The sequence below is a fragment of the Alligator sinensis genome, unplaced genomic scaffold (genome assembly GCF_000455745.1).
Source record: "Alligator sinensis unplaced genomic scaffold, ASM45574v1 scaffold203_1, whole genome shotgun sequence".
NCBI lineage: Eukaryota > Metazoa > Chordata > Crocodylia > Alligatoridae > Alligator > Alligator sinensis.
The window spans coordinates 252,974-275,312 of record NW_005841949.1 but is presented as its reverse complement, the minus strand read 5'-3'; the positions used below and the strand labels follow the sequence as shown (position 1 = coordinate 275,312).

At 46.5% G+C, this 22,339-nt stretch overlaps 1 protein-coding gene across 1 annotated transcript in view; it reads right to left on the bottom strand.

Moving 5' to 3' along the window:
• Positions 1–1,660: 1,660 nt before the first annotated feature.
• Positions 1,661–22,339, bottom strand: part of CFDP1 (craniofacial development protein 1) — a 169,453-nt gene continuing 148,774 nt past the window's right edge. The window contains exons 7-8 of the mRNA XM_025199745.1: positions 12,678–12,836; positions 1,661–2,612 (exon numbers count right to left, since the gene is read on the bottom strand). Coding sequence (XP_025055530.1) covers positions 2,522–2,612; positions 12,678–12,836 — 250 coding nt within the window. The 3' untranslated portion in view covers positions 1,661–2,521. The remainder of the gene's footprint in view (positions 2,613–12,677; positions 12,837–22,339) is intronic.

The following is a 22,339-nucleotide window of genomic DNA, read 5'->3' as shown; positions in this document are numbered from 1 at the left end:
CCAAGCCTACCTCAGGTACTGGCTCCAAACCTGGAAGTTCACTTGTGAACCAGCCCTGGGCTTGTCCCCAAAACCCACCCTTGAGCCCTCAGTGTCAGCTAGCCTGCAAAGCAGCCAGTGAGGATGACGCTCAAGCAGGTTTACTGGCAAAATTCTTGGTTTGGAGTATATCTGGGTGTTGGTGGGTGTGGAGAGTGGGGCCCTGCACTCACCAGACCCCTCTGCTGACATGTATTGACAAGCAATACTTGGCCTTAGCCTCAACACGCTCCACAAGGTAGTGCCCCCAAAGTCTGAAATGTTCAGCTGCCGGCATGAAGTGACATGTTCACAAGACCCTGCACATGTTGCACCCTGTGCAGCCCTACCTGCCTTGATCAACAGGTGCAGAAGTCACGAGTGACAAATCTCACCAGGATCAAAGCTCTGGAAGAGCTGCAAGTGAGGATCAGCGTCCAGAGCAAAAGTGACAGTGAAGATGCCAATTTTGACAGCAGCCTTCCTGAGACCAGCTATGTGGACAGACACAGGACACACAGCGTCCATGTTAGGATCCAACAGTAGCAAGTCACAAGTTTGCTAAGTCTGTTGGGAATGAGACCCTGCAAGATGAGTAACAGTTAAAGGATGGGGCTTCTCTGTCAACTTGTGACCAGTGTAACACACAGCTCTGGGCTTGGCCACTCAGAGGGGCTTAGACCAGTATAAAACTTTACCCTTTAGAAACAATTCTAGGGACAGTGCAGGGAGAAGGGACTGGGATAGCAAGCACAGGCTGGAAGGAGCTGGCACTGACATGGGGCTGCTTTGGATGATTTGCTCAAGTACATTGCGTTCAGCTTTCCTGTTGCACTTTGGGCTAATATTGCTTACTGCTCTGTCTCATGGGACAGGAGATGTTTGTGAGTCTTATTTATGGCTTTAACCATGTACCAGGCAGGGTGATGTGGGGAGATCAGCCTGCCAAAGGCATGACTTAGCATATAACTGACCTGAGCATGTGTGAACTGCAGGGGTCCTGTCCAATGCTGACCATTCAGGGATGGTATCTTCCTTGCTGCTTCCAGTGTCACAGATTCTTAGGCTCAGCCATGGAGCAGGGCAGGGACAATCTTCTTTAGTGCACACAAGGCTTAGGGCTTGGGTGGGGGAAGCCGAGCAGGCCCCCCCGCAGCTGTACCAGTAGCAGCAGCCTCCTTGCCTGTAAGCTGCGCACTGGCTGGGCTAGGCCCATCTATGCACGAGGGTGGGAGTGAGGCACATGGGCTGGGCAGGGTACTATTAGTTGGTGGGTGCCTGCGGGCCAAATGAAGTTGCCTGGTGGGCTAGATCTAGCCCACAGGCTGTATTTTGCCCATCCCTGAATTAAAGTGATTTTATTTCTCGTGACCCCATCTGCTGTTTCTGCAACCCCATTTGGGGTTGCAAACCACAGTTTGGGAACTGCTATCTTAGTCCCACTGCAGGCACCTACGTCCTTCATAGGGTCTGCCGCTTAATTTGTCCTCCCCATCTGTAAAATGGTGCCTGTCTTGCCTTGCCTGGATAGGTTGTAAACAGTTTTGGGTAGGAGCCGTCTATTACTGCGTGGAAATCCAGTGCCCAGTATGATGGGTGCTATTGCATAATGAATAATAAACCTCCCCCAAACACAAAAGCATCCATATATAATACTTTATTAGTCTGAATGGTTGGACTCAGCCCCCCATACCTGCCTGCTGCTGCTCTCCTCTTCATGGGAAATTGAATGGGAACAAAACAGAGGAAGGGTTTATTAATTTTCTTGCTTAAAAATAGACACACAAACAGACACAGTTCAGACTCTTCGGGAGGAAAGTTGAGTGCTGGGAGGTCTGAGAATCAAACCCAGCTGGCTCTGCTGGAGAAGTGGAGGAGGAAAGGATGAAACCTGGAATTCCACAGGCCTGAATGACACACAATTACCAAGCAGTCTTGAAAAAAAAAAAGAAGACTGGAACAGGAAACCTTTCTGTGGTGACCCCAGGAGGCTATTTTGTATTCAAGCATGTTGCAAGTCTCAATTCATCCTCCCTTCTGTAGGCTCTTGGGCACTGCTGTACTGTAGAGACATCCCTCCTCCCTTGTGTGCTGTGCTAGACCTTGCCTGTTTAAGCAGAAATGTGCCAACTCCTGCAGTCTGTGCCAGTGCTGCAGTGTGAAGTCTGCCTGACCCATCTCACTGCCAGAAGTGTACAGAGATGGCACAGGATCCCTGCCAAGGGCTTTCAGCTTTTGGATACTGCCCACCAGAATCATACCAGTCACTCCTGCAGAGAGAACTATATGCTACTGTCATCTGCTGAGCAATTTAACCCCTGAAGTGCCCCCACCCATTGACAAACATCTCCTAACTATGACAGGAAAAAGAAAAACCTGCTTGGACAGAGGGGTCAAGCCTTGGGTAGAAAAACTGTTCTTGCATTTTGTTCTCAGTAGATGGCTGCCAGCCACCTGCAGACCCTCCAGCATGTCCACAGGGGAGTGGACTTCCACATCCACATCACGGCTTCATCCTGCTCAGTCTTATGTCGCGCTCGATTTCAAACTGCCTGTGGTCCACCCGATCCAGAAATGCCTTCCTCTCAATGTACCTGCAGGGGAGAAAGAGTCAAAGAGTAGTGGCAGGGTCAGCACAGACACCATGCCCAGGGCCTGCAGCATGGGACATTGCTTTGAGGGAAGGTTCCTGAGAGCTTCTCAAAGCAAATCATACATGTGCTCACTCATGGGGTGAGTAGCAAGGGGGAGTCAGTGACTCCCAGCTCATCTCAGAACCATGTTGAGGATTGTTCCATGTTGAGGATGGAACAGCTGCCCTTGGGGACAACAACAAAATCCATTGGAATTTACCCCCTAAAATCACCATTAATGGACTCAAAACAGAGGTCTGGAGACTTGTCTGCAAGAAAACATCTCTGCTGCTATACTTACCATACATTATTCTTCCCTGACTCCCATTCATGAACCTATGTTATTTCAGTATATCATATTCTTTAGTGCATTTATCCAAACAATTCTCTATGGGTAGCGGGGGTGAACTGGGGCACAGAGAGACCAAGGGGATGATCCAAGGTCACATAGGAAGTCTGGGGCAGAACTGAGAAGTGTACCTGCATCTCCTGTGTCCTCCTCCTTTAGTGCTCTAATCAGTGGGAAAGCCTTCTCCTGAATATTTATTTCCCCTGATCTCTCAGAGAAGTGTCTAAAATACTGCAAGGGACAAAGTCCATGTGAAAAGCACCTTGTCATTAGTTAATGAGCTGCAGCTGCATTTTAATGTTCTTTGCCGCAAACCGTACCACAGATAGCCTGGGGACTGTGCTACTAATTAACCTACAGAGGGAGTGACATTGCAATTCAAAGTGGAGCTGTAATTGAATCATCACACTCATTTTTCCTTTGTTCCACCGTGGAAAACATTCAACTGTCATCACAAGGTCATTATACTCAGCATTGGGAGTCCATGACATACACAAGCCACCATTCCACAGATAACTGACTGCCTGCTCTGCTCTGCCCTGTGAAAGCTGGTCACACAGAATGGCCAGTGACTGCTAAACTGGAGAAACCGTTTCTCCAATTCAGTACTGATGGTTACAGACTTACCAACCAGCTGGACAGTGAGAGGACAGATATTCCAAGGCTCTGCATGCACAGAAGCTCTTGGCTGTTTGACCCGGCTCTGCTAGCTTTGTTTCAAAAGGAGATAGGAGCACGCCAGCCAAACTGCCCCTCTGGATAGCAGTGAAGACAAAGACTGACAGGCTACGAAGGCAGAAGTATCATCCTCTCTCTACAGATTCTTCTTCTCACCCAGTGCACCAGATTACGGTGGCTCCCACTCAGGCCCTGGGTGGGAAAGCCTGCCACTGTGCTAACCCAGTCAAGGCCAATGACATTAGCCTTTTACTTCTGCTGGGAATGCCAAGAGACCCCAAGTTCCTGAGGGCACTGCCAGAGGATTCAAAATGAAAGGAAAAGGGAGGAGTGGGGCACCCCCCAAGAGAGCCTTATGCCTTACAGAGCTAATGCACTGCCTGGTACCCTGGGGTCAGGCTGTAGCTGGACCATGATTTTTCACTCACCCCTCCTATCTCCCCCACTAATGATTGAGGTTAGAGGAGCCTGGGGATAAGCTGCCTCCAAATGCCCCATTAGGCATGAAGAATGGTACTGCAGAGGCTGCAAGAAGTTCTGCTGAGTCAGGCTGACCCTGGGAAACAAGGAGCATGAAACGTTCCAGCTGAGAGGGTGAGCTGGCAAAGAATGAGCGGAGCCAAGTGATCAAAGAGTGCTCGCCAGCCACCCCCTGCCTGCCAGGGGCTGTGTTGAAGGGTATCAGACAGCAGCAGGCACGTGTGTGCAGGAAAGGTTGAATTAACTAAAGCCCTTTTAAAAGAAAAGGATGTCAGTGGAAGAGGAAACTAACCAATGGGAGTGGACTGCACCAAGGTGGGGACACAGATTCTGGGATCCTGGGGGCTGGTCTGACTGTCACTTGGCACTGCCAGATGCCCTGGCCTGTGGTGCTTCACCTGAGAGTTCAGGTCTGAACAGCAGAGGCCTGTACAGAGTCAGCCAGGCCTGGTATGTAAGTGATCTCAGTGGAGCACACGAGTCAGCTTGAGTCTCAACAGAGATGAAAGGGATTTCACTAATAACTGCCATTGGCACAGGCAGGCCTCCCACAGCTGAACTCACAGCCATAGCTATGTTCATAACAAGACCCCTTAACAAATGGTCTGGCTTGCAGAGGCAACTCAGGATGCCCTCCTGAGGGCATGGGTGGGGAGCCAGAGTGGGTGGGGAGCTGCGTTTCTGGTTTAGATGAAACTATGGTGCTTCTCAGATGAAGCACTACCAGCCAGGGCTTCTGGCAGTGCCAGGTGACAGCAGTATGGCCAAATAACCCTGGAGGTATGGTTAGTATTATCTCTGCCTACAAATGTAGAAAAAACAGAGTGATTTAACACACAGCAAGGCCCTGGGAAAGCAGGGACTCAGACTCAGGAGATCCAAATTCTTGGGGTGGTTCAGTTAGGTCTCCTTTCTCTCACAAAAACTTTTTCCAATGAATCGCCAGTCTGCCCGAGCTGGTGTTTCAGAGACAATAAGCCAACTGTGTTCTCTTGGGGCTTGTCCTTCCTATCGGCTAATCCTTCCTTCTTCCTGTGGGAAATGAACAAGCAGCAGCTTGAGACCCAAGAACCTTGTGCCTCTAGAGCCACTGACTCCAGTATAGATGTCTTCTAGGTGAGTCCCTTAGAAGGTATGTATACTGCTAGAGGTGTGACTACAGCTCAAGTAGATATATCTAAGCTACCTGTACACTAGCTACCTCAAGCACCAAGAGCAGCATAGCATCAGCAGCTTGGACTCCAGCTACAGACAATTCATCCAGAATCCTTGGTTAGTTAGTGTTGCTCCCAGTACCTGAGCTAGCCAGTTTGAAAATGCTCAGGTATGTTTACAGGAGTTCCTACTGCATCTCTGGATCACAGTGCAGACAAACACTTGGCTGCAGTCAGACCTCTGTATCAGAATGGATGTACACTCAACTTCTCTCATCCTGACTGCCTGGCCATACAACAGGGATGATATTTCCTTTCTCCATTTTGATTGCAAAGGTACTTATGAGGCCTATAGTATCTGAGCTCCTCACAATCAATGACTCTTATTCTCATTACACCCTGTGAGATAGGGCAGGACTAGTCCAGTCTACAGATAGGAAAGCACAAGAAAAGCTATGTGGCTTAACCCCAGGTACCAAGATGTGTCTGGAGTTGAACTTGGAAAAGAACCTGATTTCCCCAGTGCTAGTCCAGTGCTCTGCCCACTAAACTCCCCTTCCCCACCTTTTACTACCTGTTTAGATAGTATCTTGTACAATGGGGCCAGTGTAAGGTGGAGACATAGCATAGACATAACCATGGAGGCTTTTTACGTCCACCAGCAAATGGCATGAAAAATCCTGGAGGTTATCGGCCAGATTTACCACTACTGTCCCTGTGGACACGGAGACACTCACTTTTACTAACTACTGACGCTGGGGTGGGGGGTGGGGGGGCGGAGAACACGATTGCAGAAAAGACCACAGGGCCATAGCAGCATGTGTTTATATGAAAAGTATCTGGCAGTCGAGCAAGCCACAGAAATGAGGGTCAAGTGGCTGCACGTGTCACTAGAAGCTCTTAGAGTCTGGGAGTACTTCAAAATGCTTATGATACTGGAGTAGTGATAAACCTCCCCTGATGGAAACATTGGCACAGGCATCCACTGAATTTAACTGAAATGCCAGATTGGTCATGTCTCAGTTTTGCTCTATGTGGCAACAGAGGGGAGCAGAGAGGCACAGCTTCCAGCCAAGAGAACTTCTAAGGAAACAGAATGACCACTGCTGGGAGAGAAGGGATCCAGGTTGTTCAACCTCTCTGCCCCGCCCTACCCAGCAAGGAAACAGGGCTGTAAAGCATGTGGTCAAATTCAGGGGAGTCATGAAAAACAATGCAAAACACATCAGATGCCCACCTGTACCAAGAAAGGTGGAAGCTCTTGTGTTTTATGTACTGCTTGGTACAAAGGAGTCACAAACTCAATTCCTATGGGATCTGGGCTAGCTGTTCGCTCTCTCTGAGTCGCTTTGGGTTGCTGTCTCTGAGTCTTAGTTCCCCTCTGTAAACAGGGGGATAATAACACTGCTCTGCTGCACCGGAAAGCCATGAGGTGCTTGTGAGTGGCTCAGATACTTCTGTGATCAGGGGATGCCAAAGTGCCTGGATAGAAAGGATCTAGCATACAGATGATAATCAAACAAGGGAACCTTAGAAAGGGGTGCAACGGAGCTGGGATGTGGCTTAATCAGCCCACCTGCTGCTTTTCTTCAGGATTTTTTCTTAACACTAGCAGCTTTGAATCTCACTGCAAAGGGGGGGGGGATATTATCATACTGGGGTAGTGCAAGCAGAAACCCTCATAGATTAGGGATCCACTGTATTAATGCTCCACAGACACTGAAAAAAACCCAGACTCCCTTCCAAAGGGCTTATAGTAAAACAAAAAGGCCCTGCATTGTGGGAATTGCCCTTCTTGCTGGGGAAGGATGGCCAGGACTTGTTTTAGAGTTAGCCAGCATTGTTCCCCTCCATGGAGAGAGGTTCAGAACGGAAACAGGACCAAGGTGTACAGCCTGACCCAGTTCCTGTACAGGCTCCAGTTGGAGGACTTCAATCTCACCTTGTAGTGCCATCTTTTCATTAAACCCATGCATCTCTCACTAAACCATGGCTTGATGGTAGCAGAGGCAGCCATGAGGCCTAAGCACTGCTGTGAAGAAGCTCAGGGCTGGCTATCTTCTCCAAATAGTGGAGGAGAAGGGATGCATGACTGTGTTTCATAATCATTCGAGCTGGTAATGGATGATAATCCTAGCTGAGGCTGTAATCCCTTGCCCCATTTCCTGTTCCCAGAGTCCAGGCAAAAAGGACAGGAGCATGCCATCCCTCCCAAACAGCACAGCCCCAATTTTCTCATGCCCTTGCTGTATGTACCCTGAACAGCCTTGTGAACAGAAAGATTCCTCACATGCACTATGATGAAGATGCACTGTTTTGTGCCACAAAGTGAGAATTTTTCTAGGTGTCTCTACGGCATAACATGGAATTAAGTCACAGCTCTGTCCTGGCCCAGGGAAAGCCAGAAGAGACTACGCTAGTGCCTTTCATAGAATCATAGAAAATTAGGGTTAAAAGGGACCTCAGGAGGTCATCTAGTCCAACCCCCTGCTCAATGCAGGATCATCCTCAACTACATCATCTCGAGCAAAGCTCTGTCTAGCTGGGTCTTAAAAACCTCCAAGTATGGAGCTTCCACCACCTCTCTGGGTAACCTGTTCCAGTGCTTCCCTACCCTCCTAGTGAGAAAATTCTTCCTAACATCTAACCTAAACTTCCCTTGCTGCACCTTGAGACCATTGCTCCTTGTTCTGTCATCTGCCACCACTGAGAACAGTTTACCTCCATCCTCTTTGAAACCCCTCTTCAGGTAGCTGAAGGCCGCTATTAAACCCCCCTTCAGTCTTCTCTTCTCCAGACTAAACAAACCCAGGTCCCTCTGCTTCTCCTCAGAAGTCATGTTCCCCAGCCCCCTCACCATTTTTGCTGCCCTCCACTGGACTCTCTTCAATTTGTCCACATGTCTTTTGTAGTGGGGGGCCCAAAACTGAACACTGTACTCCACATGAGGCCTCACCAGTGCTGAATAAAGGGGAATAACTGCATCCCTTGACCCGCTGGCAACACACCAGTGCAGCCCAGTATGCTGTTAGCCTTTTTGGCAAAAAAGGCATGCTGCTGGCTCATATTCAGCTTACTGTCCACTGTCACTCCCAGGTCCTTTTCTATCGAACTGCTGCCTAACCAGTCAGTTCCCAGTCTGTACATGGGATTCTTCCCTCCTAAGTACAGGTCTTTGAACTTGTCCTTGTTCAACCTCATGAGATTTCTTTTGGCCCAATCCTCCAATTTGTCTAGGTCATTCTGAATCCTAGCCCTATCCTCCAGCATATCTACTACTCCCCCCAGCTTGGTGTCATCTGCAAACTTGTTGAGGGTGCACTCTATGCCATCTTCCAGGTCGTTGATGAAGACGTTAAACAAAACTGGCCCCAGGACCAATCCCTGGGGCACTCCACTTGATACCGGCTACCAACTAGACATTGAGCCACTGATTATTACCCTCCGAGCCCAAAAATCCAACCAGTTTTCTATCCACCTTACAGTCCATTTATCTAGCCCGTACCTCCTTTCTTGGTGCCTATTCTTGCTATTGGTAACCCCTGTACACACATCCTAAAAGCAATGGGACCACACTTGCATTACTGAGGGCAGTGGTTTGCCTGCAGAATAGTTTATTACTGGGGGTAATGGGCAAAGAGTCACCTCAACCTGACTCTCAGATTCTCCCTGGCTGGACTGCATGCACAGGCAGGCAGCTAGCAACAGAAACCCCTCATTTGAATTGTAAAGTGATCACAGTGGATTGGGAATCACTGAGACACAAACAGGTAAGCTCAGGTGGCTGACTGTAAAGCCACCTTTCAGAACAGACAGGCAGAAAACAAAACCTGATGGGAATAAGAGTTCCCCTGTTGATGTGCAACTCCCAAACTGCTGTGATGTGATTGGCAGAGACCTCAGAGTGGGGCCATGAAGTGAAACAGCAATGGAGGCTTCAACTGTCATTTAAATACTTATTCTAAGTAAAATTATGATCTATGTTGTGTTAAGGTAAACCTGGTGGTGTAACCAGTGGCTGTATTTGCTATTGAGGACAGAAGAGAGTTAAGTGTGTTCAGATTTTGTTGACACTTCACATCCCCTGCAGTGGCTTGTAATTACACAGCTTGATAGCACCAGTCCTGCCTGGGAGAGGTTCCCAGCTGGGGCTGCTCTACAAACCTGGCACAGTTTAAGAAGCTGCTACATGAATTCAAGTTTATAAAGCATATTAGAACGACACATCTAGAGAAAAAGGGATTTCTGCTCCCTCACTTTGCCCTCTCCTTGTTTCTCTGTCTCTTTTCAAAAGCAGGACAGGCCCTCAGGATTTGACATAATTTGGGCTTCACAAACCCAGATTCCACAACTGATGAAAAATAAACCCACAGCCGAGAATTTATGACACAAGGAGAGGGAAGTGAGAGCTCGGGGCAGGGTAGACATAGCTACGGGGTGACACTTATCATCCTTAGCAAGTCATGCCGTGACTGACAGAACGGATTGTGTTAGCAGAGGAACGAGGCTGCAGTTCTGTGGTAAGACCATGCACAAATATGCTGATGGGGCACTTCTAACAGCTCAGAAAGCAAGGTGAGGTCTAAGGAGTCATTTGTAAGATGCCCTGCGACTGAAACAGCGATTTTTGCAAGGACATTAAAAAAAAAAAAGGAAGACCCCCTCCCTTCCCTCGTAAGACATAAGAATTACTATTTCTATCGTCTTAGGTGTGCATTACCAGACAATCTGAGCCCTGGCTTTCTCTGGGCAAGTTGCTGCTTGCTTTATCAGGCAGACACCATCTTCAATTACACAGCAAGACACATGTAACTTCAATGTAAGAAAAATGGCTAGGTTTGTTAAGAAAAAGGCAATTCTGCTTCATTGGCACCAGGGAGGCACCAGGTAAAGGCATGCTTTCATCCTGCATTATAGCTATTCTGATAGCTGCAGTTGTGATTTTTATACATGGCATTACAGATTATTACTTGTGGAAGACAGCCTGACAGACAGTTAAGGGAAAAGAGTTTGTTGGCAATGACAGCTATGGTTGTGTGATCTTACCTCCAACAGCTAGCTAATCTGTAAATGTTCAACATGCTGTACATCACACATTCCCATTAGCAGCTTCTGATCACTAGTGTGGGTGGACTTACAGTATTTCAGTTTTCTTTTCTGTTTTTTATGTCAAAGGTAGGTATGGTTAAAGGTGATTCCCTGATGTTATATACTTGACTAGATTAGATTTAAGAGGAGTTTGATGTTTTCATGGCACCATATTTCTTTTCTGTTTAATAACATAACCACTTGCCAATGTCCCCAGTGGACTTTCTGACCTGAGATTTGACAGGGCAGAAAAAGCTAATGCTATTCAAGCTCGCAAATGCTCTTAAAAAGCCTAGTCTGATTTGCTCATCTTCTCTAAGTACTGATCTCTTCTCCAGTCCTCAGGGAGTGGGTTGTTAGTTCCACTGGAGAGGGCTGCCAGCAATGAGTGAAGTATGGATATTCAGAATGACTGAAGTATTTTTGTATATGGGTCAGGGCAAGGACTCAGCCTCTTCCAAGAAAGCAGGGCATTTCAGCTCATAACCCAAGTGTAAATATAACTGAATAGGACAAGGTAGTGAAAGAGGCTGCAGAATCTCTGTGACTTTCTGTAAAGTCAAGAAGCCCCATCTGGTTCAGCTTATACAGCTAGTGCAATTAGACTAATACAGCAGGGCTCCAACAGAGTGCAGGTACAGTTTGCTGAAGTCAACAGAGTTGCACCCACATTCACTATGGATGAAGTTTCAGGGAAGAAGAATCACCACCTCATGATTGGTAGAAGGTCACAGAACTTTTCATTTGATATTATGAGTTTGAATCCAGACTAGATGTGTAGTGGCCTAAAGTGACTGGCAGACCTAATGGCTGCTCACTCTGTGCAATGAGTAAGAACTCAGCTGGGTTTTATCTGGCCCCTCTCCTGGGCCCCACTACTAAAGACAAATGGGGGAAGCAACAAGGAGGCCAAAAGACAGTGGACATAGACAGAAAACCTCAAGCCAAGGCTTACGCAGTTTGGTGGGTCTTGTATGGCAGAAACTTACACTGACATAGCTCATCCTCCACCCATTCTGGGGACTTTCATTGGAGAGGCAAGGGCTTTTGGCACAGTTTTATTTGCAGCCTCCCAGTGGTACTGGTAATTGGCACAAGCTATACGGGAACCTTGCTAGGAATGGCTCTGCCCTAGAGAAGTCTAGCTCTTTTCACTAACAGAAATAGTATCCTGCTGGGCTGGAGACATGAATAGTATTTGTGGTGATCTGTCAGTTCCCACAGAGGCCACTTCCTCATTCTAAGCTAAAGTGGTCAGAGTCTGATCAAAGAGCATCATAACAAAGAAGTAGATCTGCAGTGGGAGCAGCTCCTTTGACTTCAATACGGTTATGATGATTTACAACAACAGAGGCCCTAGCCCTGAAAACCCAGTCTCGAACCCCTCATCACTACTGTTCAGGTGTCTTCCCCTACCCCTTGAGTGTCAGAAAGATGGCAGTGCAGATCTAATGGGGAAGACTAATGACAGGGTGCAGGGTGAACAGTAAAAGGACAGGGGTAATAAAATATCTATTTGAAATGAAAATCAAATTTGAGGAACATAGAGCCTGTCAGTTTCTGCAGGCAGAATGAAAGAACAGCTTAGAAGAAAGTTACATTGTATAAACTGTCCGCTAATCTGGTTATCTTTTCTTATAGCACAGAGAAGCACCCAGTGGAGATGCCATTCCTGATCTGATTTCCCTTTCCCACGCGTATGTTATTAACTCCCTACTTTAGATACAGCATCGCTACTTATTTTAATGCCTACATTAACTTCACTGGAGTGAACATTGCTTGGCATGCACAATCAATACACAATACTGTCATAAACCGCAATGCACTCTGACAGCTGTTCTCTATTTGTATGCATCTGTACTGAGCAGAAGGAAAGACTGAGGAGGCTGTAAGATATCACCATAGGATGGAAAAATGTATGGATCAATTTGGGATTTGGAAACAAAAGCAGGGTCAGGACCACCATAACCCTTTATTAGATAGGACATAGTCAAATGGCATTTGCTCCTTGATCTGGAGGGCTGCTAGAGCACACTCATAGTCATTTCAGGTGGCCATGAAAATTCTGCTGACCATCTGAACAGATTGTGGAAGATTTCAGCTAGATCAGGGCTGCTGCAGACTGTACCACTCTTCATCAGTACTGTAACCAGAGCTCTGGCATGCACCCACACTGGACTCTCAATAGCCTCCCAACATGTTGGGGGTTGGGATTTCCTGGGTGCCTGGCAAGGAGTGTAAAATACTGGACTATTGTTACATAAAGCCCAAACTTACCCTTCTTTCCCTCGGTTGTGGATAGCCAACTCCTCCCCAATCCCCTGCTCATCCTTGAAATTCTCCCAGTCCAGTCTGGATTTCTCCAGGGTGTTCATCTTCTGCTTTTTGGAGCCAATCTTCCCCAAGAGGCTGTTCATGCCACTTGGCCTTTTCACCCTGATGGAGACAAAGACAACAACACTGTTATCAACCAAAATCAAAGTGGAGATGAGAAATGTCATGTGTAAACCTGGTGGCCTCAGTTGAGAAGGGTTTCCTTCACACAGGCCAACTCTAACCAATATACCACATTTCCTTAGAGCCCAATATATCAGGTAGGTCCTATTCAGTCATAGCTACAGGCTAGAAATGTCATCACCTGCAGATCTGTGGGTTATATTTTTAAGAGTCTGGACTTCCATCTTTGCCCTGAAAGCTTATAATCAGATGCATTACTTTGAGGAGCTTAGGATACTACTACTAACCACTGCTTCTGAAGAAACACACAACTGTGAACTCAGCCCTGGAAGGTACAAAGCCCAAGATTTACCTTCACATATGAGATGAAATGAGAAATCACAATTTCTGATGAGAAGTGGGGGAGAAACAGATGGCAAGTGGGAAGCCCCTTGGAGCTTCCACAGCAGCACACTTACAGCTGGCATGAACCACGTCAGCCACAGGTACCAATCTGAAGAGGCTGCTCAGAAGTATAGACAATTAGAAGCATGGTAACATCACTACCACCACTGCCAAAGTGACTAATCTGCAGAGAGAAAATCCTGGCGCACAGTCCCAGACACCCCCCAGACCTCTAAAACCAGAAGCAGTTCATAGCACTACTGATTCTAATTAGCGTAACTGTTACAGTGTGGTGGTACAGACAGGCCAATTCACTAGAAGAAGGAGCAGCACAGTTGCATTCATGCATTGCTCTGCATAGGCTAATTAGCTCTGCCTCTCAGCCAAGCTAATCAGTCCAGTTGTTGCTATGTAGTAGTGAGGGGCAGAGCTAATGAGATCGCCTGGGTTCAGCACTGCATGAATCCAGCTGTACGGTTTCCCCTTCAGGAGGCACCCCATGACTTCTCAACCCAGAAGCAGCACAGCTGCATTCCCATGACACCCATGTGCAGCAGATGCAATAGTGCTAAGAACAGGGTTTTGTCTTTGTGGCCTGTACTGGGCCCCTTTTTTCTAGACGCCCATACTAACAGCAGCCATGAACTTGATGGCTAGTCAGTTTCAGGGATGTTAATGCAGCCCTGCCCCTGACTAGCTCAGGGTCCTGTGCAGTTTGTGGATGCTGGCCCTGACTGGGGTACTGCCTGCTGCTGATCCTGGACCATTTTTCCAAATTTGACACAGAAGTCCTATTCCAGGAAGTCTTCATGGACACAGCCCTGGGACAGTAGTGGAACATCTCAATGACTTAGTCACCATCCAAACACGGCATGCCAGACTATCCCATTAAAGCTCCAGACTAGTCTGGCCTCAGGATTAATTTCTGCCCTTATACTCATACTTTGACTTATCTCCATATTTCTCTTTCTGCCTACCAGGTTTCTGGCCCATGCCTTGCCTCTGACTGGTGTCTGGGATTTCAGAGGTATCAGATGAGGTTAGATTTGGATACGAGCTGAGCATGCATTCCCACATGTACCAAATCAGATTATGATATGAAATGCTTAATCAATCATAGGTAATGTCCTACACCTGTAGAGAGCTATCTCGTAGGGCTCCCAGGGACTAATCAAGACAGTAAGTGGGGCTGTAGGTTTCTCTTAGAAAATTCCACAAAACCTCCTGGTTGAATCAATCCTGGTGCATTCTTATGAATGAGACTCACTCATGATATTTTTGCAAGGTGACATGCGCTGTCCCCCTACATCTCATTCCTTCTGGCGCTCCTTTCCCCCAACATATTCCAAGAGAAGCAAGTCTTATGAAGAGCACAGAAATGCCCAGCACATTTGTCACAACGTTCTTTAAGCAGGAAAGAAAAAGAATATAACTGTGGTTCTTGGGAGAAATTATTAACTTCACTGACAAGCATCATCTCTGTTGTGTAGGTAGAGAAACTGAAGCACTGTAAGGGGAAGTGAGTTGTCCAATGTCACCACGTCAGTACAAATCACACCATCTGACTCCCATTCTCCTGCTCTGTACCTTTAGCCCTCATTATCTCCTTTGGTAGTTTCCAAGAGTTTCAGGATGGAAGAAACCATAGGTCATCTAAGTCTGACCTTTGTAGAGCACAGGCAATTATAATTTAATCTACTCACTTCTGTACTAAACTCTCAAACCTGGGTTACTTAAAACACATCTTCCAGAAAGGCATCCAATCTGGATCTGAAGATATCAAGAAGTGGAAATACCAGTACTTGGTGGTTGGTTCCAATGGCTATTTACTTGATAACATTTGAGCCTTATTTCTAATTTGAATTAACTTTTTTTCCAGTCTCCAGCCACTACTGTTTGTTTGATCTCTGCTAAAGGCCCCTTCTTACTTGGTATTTTCTTGCTAAGCAGGTATTTATACATCAGAATCAAGTGAATGCTTAATCTTCTTTTTGATCAACACATTGAGAACTTTAGTTGCTCACTGGGTACGTCTACGCGTCCAAAATGTACTGTAGTTACTGTGCATTTAAACTAGTACTTGCTTAATGACGTACTAACTAAATGCACAGTAACTACAGTTACTGCGCAGTAGCACCGGCACATGTTTTTTGTGACGTTGTCTAATAACACTGCACAGTAGCATATTAGCAGGGTTTTTGACTGGCACACTACTATGCAGTGTTATTAGGCCATCTGCGTAATAAATGTCTCATGTAGATGCACCTACTGTGATGTGTACTGTACTATCCACAATTCATTTTTGTGGCACTCTACTGCTCCATCTCTAATCTTCCATTATGCCCTTTAGAATGTGGATACCAGAATGGTACACAGTGTTCTAGCACTGGCCTCACCAATGGCACAGATGGTGGTAAAATTACTCCCCTCTCCTACTTACTACCCTTCTGGATTAGCAGAGTGCATCAGTTTTATTTGTCACATTGGCACCCTGGAAGCTCACCTTCGGCTGTTTGCCTAACATGATCCCTACACCTTTTTCGGCTACTGCTTTTCAGGATAGTCTCCCATTCCATAGGCTTAGCCTGCACTGCTTGTCCAAAATGTACAACTTTGCATTTGGATATCTTAAAGCACATTTTATTCAAAAGGACCAGAGTAATCCTGATCACTCTGCAGGGCAGCCCAGTTCTCATTCTATTTACTATGATGAAAGATCAGAACTGCTTATTATTACATCATAACTCTAACAGCTGGGAGCTGTCAGGCATGTAGCATGGGATGACACTGTAAAATGCACGAAGGAGCACTTCCACCTGTTTTCTGCCACAGGGAGCTGAAATTCTATCCACACAGAACACCCCCAAAACTCCAGTTTATGCTGGGAAAAGCATACATTGTGCAAATGAACCCGGTCAGCAGGGACAGGGTCTGAGGAAATCAATTCCTAAAACAAGGAAAGGCAATGCAAACTTACATGAACCACCAATGGGAGGAAAGGGAAACTCCCTCCCACTGAGCTCCTTGTTTGCATCCATTCCCAGGATAACTTCATATCTGCAAAGCCTTTGCCACTGCAGTAAGCCTGAGAGAAAATGATTTTCAGTCCAGAAGGACATAGAGATTTGGGCTTGGGGGTGTGGGAAAGAAGAAAGCCAAATGAATGCACCAAATTGATCTGGTTTCCACTGCATCACCCAAAACCAGGCAAGCGCTTTATGCACATTGTTGCTTCTTGGGAAAGCATCCAAACATGTCCTTGTCGGGTCATCAGCATAGTTTATGCTTCCGTAATTTGCAAGTCTCTAAAGAAAAATAACTGCAGTTTATACGGGACTAAATCAAGGAAGATGACATCTTTATAGGCTTCAGCTCTAAGATTCTCAATGCAAGTATGGCATGCCATGTAAACACACACAGCTTCTTGACTGGGTATCAGCTTCTTGACTGCCCCTCACTAGCATATGCTGGTAGCAGGAGCATTTCAGTTTGCCTGGGCACAGCTCAATCAAGGACCCTTACACATCTCATTTTCCTTCTTTCTTTGGTCCCAAGTCTCAATGAAAACTGAAGTCATCATGACATCACTAAGCAACCAAACCTGCACCTTCATGAAGGTTTTTTGTCGCCCTTCCTCTCTCTCTCTCTACCTAGGCTTCACATTACTGTGATTCCCTCTCACTGTGGACCACACAAAAGATTAACACTGGCTGCTGGAGCACAGTAGAACAGATGGTTCTGTAATGCATTAATCTTCAGGTGGCATATGGACCCTGCTTAGACTGGCTGATAGGTCAAGTCTGAGGCTAGCAGAAATCAAGTACCTGAACATGAAAGTTTCAGTCACTGGAAACATTCCTGAGCAGAGTTATGCTATTTTCCTCCTATGTCTGTAAGGTTTATTTGCACCTTTATGGACTTCTCTCAGATGAAGGAAAAACCTTGCCACTGCAAAGACTTGGACAAAGAAAACAGCTATGGACACTCTGCTTTCATAAGAGGATGCCCAACACTTAGGGGTGCATTGACAAAGATTTTCTTGACTGATACCAATAGCCGATTATACACCAGGCATATTGACCAATACCAATCTGATAATCAATTTACAGGAATACAGCCAGGCAGCATAGAGAGCAGCACCCTGCAGGTAGGTTTGTGGAGGGGAAGGGTCATGAGGTGGGGGACAAATTGAGGCCCACCTGGTAAGGGAGGGAGCAGGGCAGGGGCAGGGAAAATGGGTGAAGGATGAATGGGATCCTGGGGCTGGGTTTCAGTTCAAGCATGAGCTTTAGTTCAAGCATTGCCACCACCATTTTTAATCCCTGAGACACTTTTACCTAGAGCCGAGCCATGCAGGATGAGGGCAAAAGCTGGCTGGCCTGCTGTGGGCTTAGAGCTCTTCGCCCTACTGCTTTTGCCTCAGAAGCTGCGTGCTGGCTGTGCTTCATCCCCTGGTTGTCCAGTGGCAGTGGCAAGCTGTGCCTCCTGTTGCTGGACGGGCAGGGGACGCGTGGCCAGAGTGCGGCTCCCAGGGCAAAGGCAGCAGGGTGAAGAGCCCCAAGCTCATAGTGGGCAGCCCACCTTCATCCTCGCCCTGCTTGGCTCCAGTTAAAAGCATCTCGACACTTAAAAATGGTGGCAATGGCACTTGAACTAAAGCTCATTTGATGAGCTTTAGTTCAAGCACCCCCACCGCCATTTTTAAGTGCTGGGACGCTGATCCCCTGGACGAACCACCCATGGCTCGGTCCCACTCCCCACCCCAGTGTCCCATTCACTGCCGTGTCCTAGCCCCAGCCCCACTCCCTCCCTCACCATGGGGGGGCCTCAATTTGTGCTCCCCCATGCCCCTTCCTCCCCACAGACTTACCTGCAGGACACTGCTCTCCATGCTGCCCAGCTGCATTCCTGGCTGCATACAGCTGCACATATACACACAGTATCCAGGGGCCCCAGCCAGAAAGCATATTATATTTATCAGTACATTAATGGCTGCACTGGCCAAAAACAGCTGACAGCCAATCATTTTCCTTTTATCAGTGCTGATCTGATATGGCACCGATATATAGGTGCACCTCTACCAACGCTACCCAACTGTGTGCTTGCTTTGCAGAAATGCCAATTCTAGTATCAGCTGTCTGTTTGAATTCTGAAAAAAAAGGATGACAAATAAGAGCAGAAGCAAAAACAAACATAATATTGGTGAGTGTCCCCCCACAGCATTCCCTGCTGGCAACAGCTGAACCAAACATGAATGAGTGGAATGAACAACCTAGTATTCACATGCAGCAGCTTGTTATGTTGCCCTCGGAGAATGCTCTGCATCCTCTGCTCTAGCAGAGAATATTTTGCGAACCTTGCCTCCTGGGTGAGGGGCTGAAGGGACAACAAATACATACCCACATACACTAGTTGGACAAATTCCAACTTAAGATATGTAGATGCACTCCGATACCAAGGAAGTATGCATGATCTAAAAAACATACACAAAAAGCTATTTCCAATCTCCTTACGTTGATTATTTAATTCAGTTAATTTGTGCAATGCTGAGCACTACGTAGAGTTAGTTAAATACCAAGATGCAAGACAAACAGGTGGCAAGTGCCAGAGACCTTTAGGTCCTATTATTTGCTGAAAGTTAGGGTCCTGTGAAGGACACCAGTGAAGACCTTCATTGCCTCAAGCACTCATAAACTAAGGAGAGTTCTGGAGATGACAAAATGTACTAGCAGACCTGGATTAAATTAAGTCTCCTTTGCTTAAGGGTCCAGAAGATGTGTGAAAAGCATGTGCTAAGGAGACTTCATACACTGTGCTTAACAATACTGTACTTAAAATTTTATCTGCCTTTGAAATGGGGTTTGCAGAGAAGTGGGTAAATGAATGAACAGGTTATCTGTAAATTCTTCCACCCTCTTCTAAACTGCTTTATACAGTAAGTATCTTCTGTAGCATACAACAGGTACCCCCTCTGCCTCCATGAGCAATCACATATCTATTTCCTGTTTCACTAAGTATTAAGTTGGTGGAAGTTCACAACTGCTTCTTGACATGACTATATTGTGCATGCTTAAAAAACACAGACAATCATAGAAAAGTAGGGCAGGGAAGGACCTCACAACATATCCACCTAGTCCATCAATCCCCCAGTGGGTTGTTCATCTAGTTCAGCCCGCTGCCTGAAACAGGATCATCCCTATCTAAATCATCTCACACAAATCCCTGACTAAACCATTATTAAAACTACACCATCAAAACAGTTGCACAACCACAAGGCATAGATAGCATCCTAACCTGCCACAGATAAAGCAGGGGGACAACTGTGGTCAATGTTCTACTGCTACAAGGTTTGTTAAAATAAACTTGAGAGATCCAAAGATGAGGCCATGTCCCCTATTACAGAGGAAAGAAAAAAAAACCCATAGCCCATACCAATCTGACCCCAGGGTGAAACTCCTTCCTGATGTGGGGATTGGTCTGACCCTGAGCAGAGGGGTGAGGCTCTATAGCCAGGAATCCCTGGGTCTTAGTCCTAGCTGGAGCTCTGGCATACCCCAGACAAAATCTTAGCAGCGTGTTCCAGATGTGGAAGCCATTCAATCCAGTCTGGGATATGGCCCTCTTGAAACACCAAATGCCATTCCCAAAAAGCCTCTATGAAATTGAAACAGGAGATGGAAACTGCTGGTTCCAGAGGAGAGATCATCCAGCTCTGCAGGCTTAAAGGGCAGTTCTTGGGGAAAGCACCTTTCCATTGTACTACTGCCACATGGAATTTCTGGTGTGATCAATAAGTACCAACTTATGCTACTTACCCTGCCATGGTATGCAGTCCTCTCCCCAGTGATGGTTGGGACAGGCAGGTGAGGAGCCAGGAGGACACCATGTCAATCATGGGGGTGACAGAACCTGGGAGACTGCACAAAGGACAAAGGTTTGTGCAGACTGCCGTGTTCTTGTAGAATTTGGGAATAAACTATCATTTGATCCATAGTGTTTAAGAAGAAAAGCAACAGATACAGCAGTTGGGCAGTCATCATCTTATATACTCAGCAACTCTTCTGGATCCCAGGGATATCTACAGTAATAGAAAAGGATTAGGGATTTGAAAGAGACTATCATGAGGGATAGCTTATGGGGTTGATTGTGTCTTCCGTTACATGTCTGGTGCTGGCCACTATTGCAAACAGGCCACCAAGCCTGCTGGACTGCAGCTGTGATCCAGTATGGCAATTCCTATCACCCTGTCAACAGTGTTGAAGGAAGAACACAGTCAGAGAGAATCAGTCTCCATTCTGAAGAATGCATTCAAGAGTGCTGCTCATTGTTCACATCGTGGACTGGATCTTTAAACCAAATAAATCCTACAGCAAACATCAAGTTGTAGACAGGACTTACGCCAACATGGAGTAAATGAGAGGCATTAAAGTCCAATTAGAGAGTTGTTCAGCAGTAGATGCCTTGTGTGTTTGAATAGCAAGTAAAAGGGACAGATTAATTGCATTTAGTGCCAACAAGAGGAATTATTACCCTTTCTGTAGTCACTAAGCATTTCTGCTGCAGCATCTTTAATCATGCACGTATTCAAAGTAGAGAAGGCAACTTGATTAGGCACAAAAGACCATCCCATGCATGCAGTAGATGCTGGAGACCAGATTCATAGATGTTAGGGTCAGAAGGGACCTCAATAGATCATCGAGTCCGACTCCCTGCATAAGCAGGAAAGAGTCCCTGCATAGGCAGGGAAGAGTGCTGGGGCTAGATGACCCCAGCTAGATGCCTATCTAACCTCCTCTTGAAGACCCCCAGGGTAGGGGAGAGCACCACCTCCCTTGGGAGCCCGTTCCAGACCTTGGCCACTCGAACTGTGAAGAAGTTCTTCCTAATGTCTAGTCTAAATCTGCTCTCTGCTAGCTTATGGCCATTATTTCTTGTAACCCCCAGGGGCGCCTTGGTGAGTAAAACCTCACCAATTCCCTTCTGTGCCCCCATGATGAACTTACAGGCAGCCACATGGTCGCCTCTCAACCTTCTCTTGCGGAGGCTGAAGAGGTCCAGGTGCCCTAGTTTCTCCTCATAGGGCTTGGCCTGCAAGCCCTTAACCATACGAGTGGCCCTTCTCTGGACCCTCTCCAGGTTATCCACATCCCTCCTGAAGTGCGGCGCCCAAAATTGAATCATGATAGCAGAAGGATGAGCAGCTACTGAGGACAAAACAAAAAAAAGACGAGTTTAAACTTTTCTTGTACAAAAACGGGTCTCGATCCAGCAATCAGATCTATACAGGGAACACCCTTGTTGACTCCGCATGGGCAGTGGGATCCTCATAAATGAAACCAAAGTCTTCAGATCAGAGACTGCATTCACCCACATGTTTTCAGTGATCAATGCAACAGGACATAAGGACACAGGACCAGAAGGGACTTCCTTGAGCTGTCAAGTCCAAGCCTCTGTTACTGCAGGCACCAAACATCATATAAACCTTTCACAAACTAATCAAATTCCGTCTTAAACCTAGTTAGGCTTTTACTGTCAAGACAGCCCCTGACCCTGACTGGGATCTATGGACACCATTACTCTACAAAACAATCAAAAATACTGTCACAGTAATCATTACTTTTTGTCTAAGACTGACAGTCTTCAGTATAACTGCTCACAGTTGTTCAAAAATCATGAGTCATCTCCCCTCAAATCACTGGATTTGCTTTAAAAAAAACCCTGGAAATTAAAAAAATAAGCACTGGCTCTTTGGTATGGTTCCTTGATTACAGAATCTAAGAACTGATGGTTATTGTGTCAAATAAAAGGAAGGGATCTACTTATTTCATGATTTGGTGATTTTTGTGGAAATTGCGAAAAGGAGGTTTTCATGAAAACTGATGTTTCCCACAATTTTGCATGGAATCGCTAGAACATTTTTTTTTTTTTTTTTACTAAAAATAAAATGCTGGCTCCCCAGTGAGTTTTCTCCCCTTTGGGCTCCCCAGTGAGAGTGGCACAACGGGAAGCAGTCAAGCTGGCAGCTGCCCAGTCCTCCCTCCACCATTGACCGGCTGAGAGGGCTGCCCTTTGTGCAGCCCCGCCCCCTTCTCCCAATC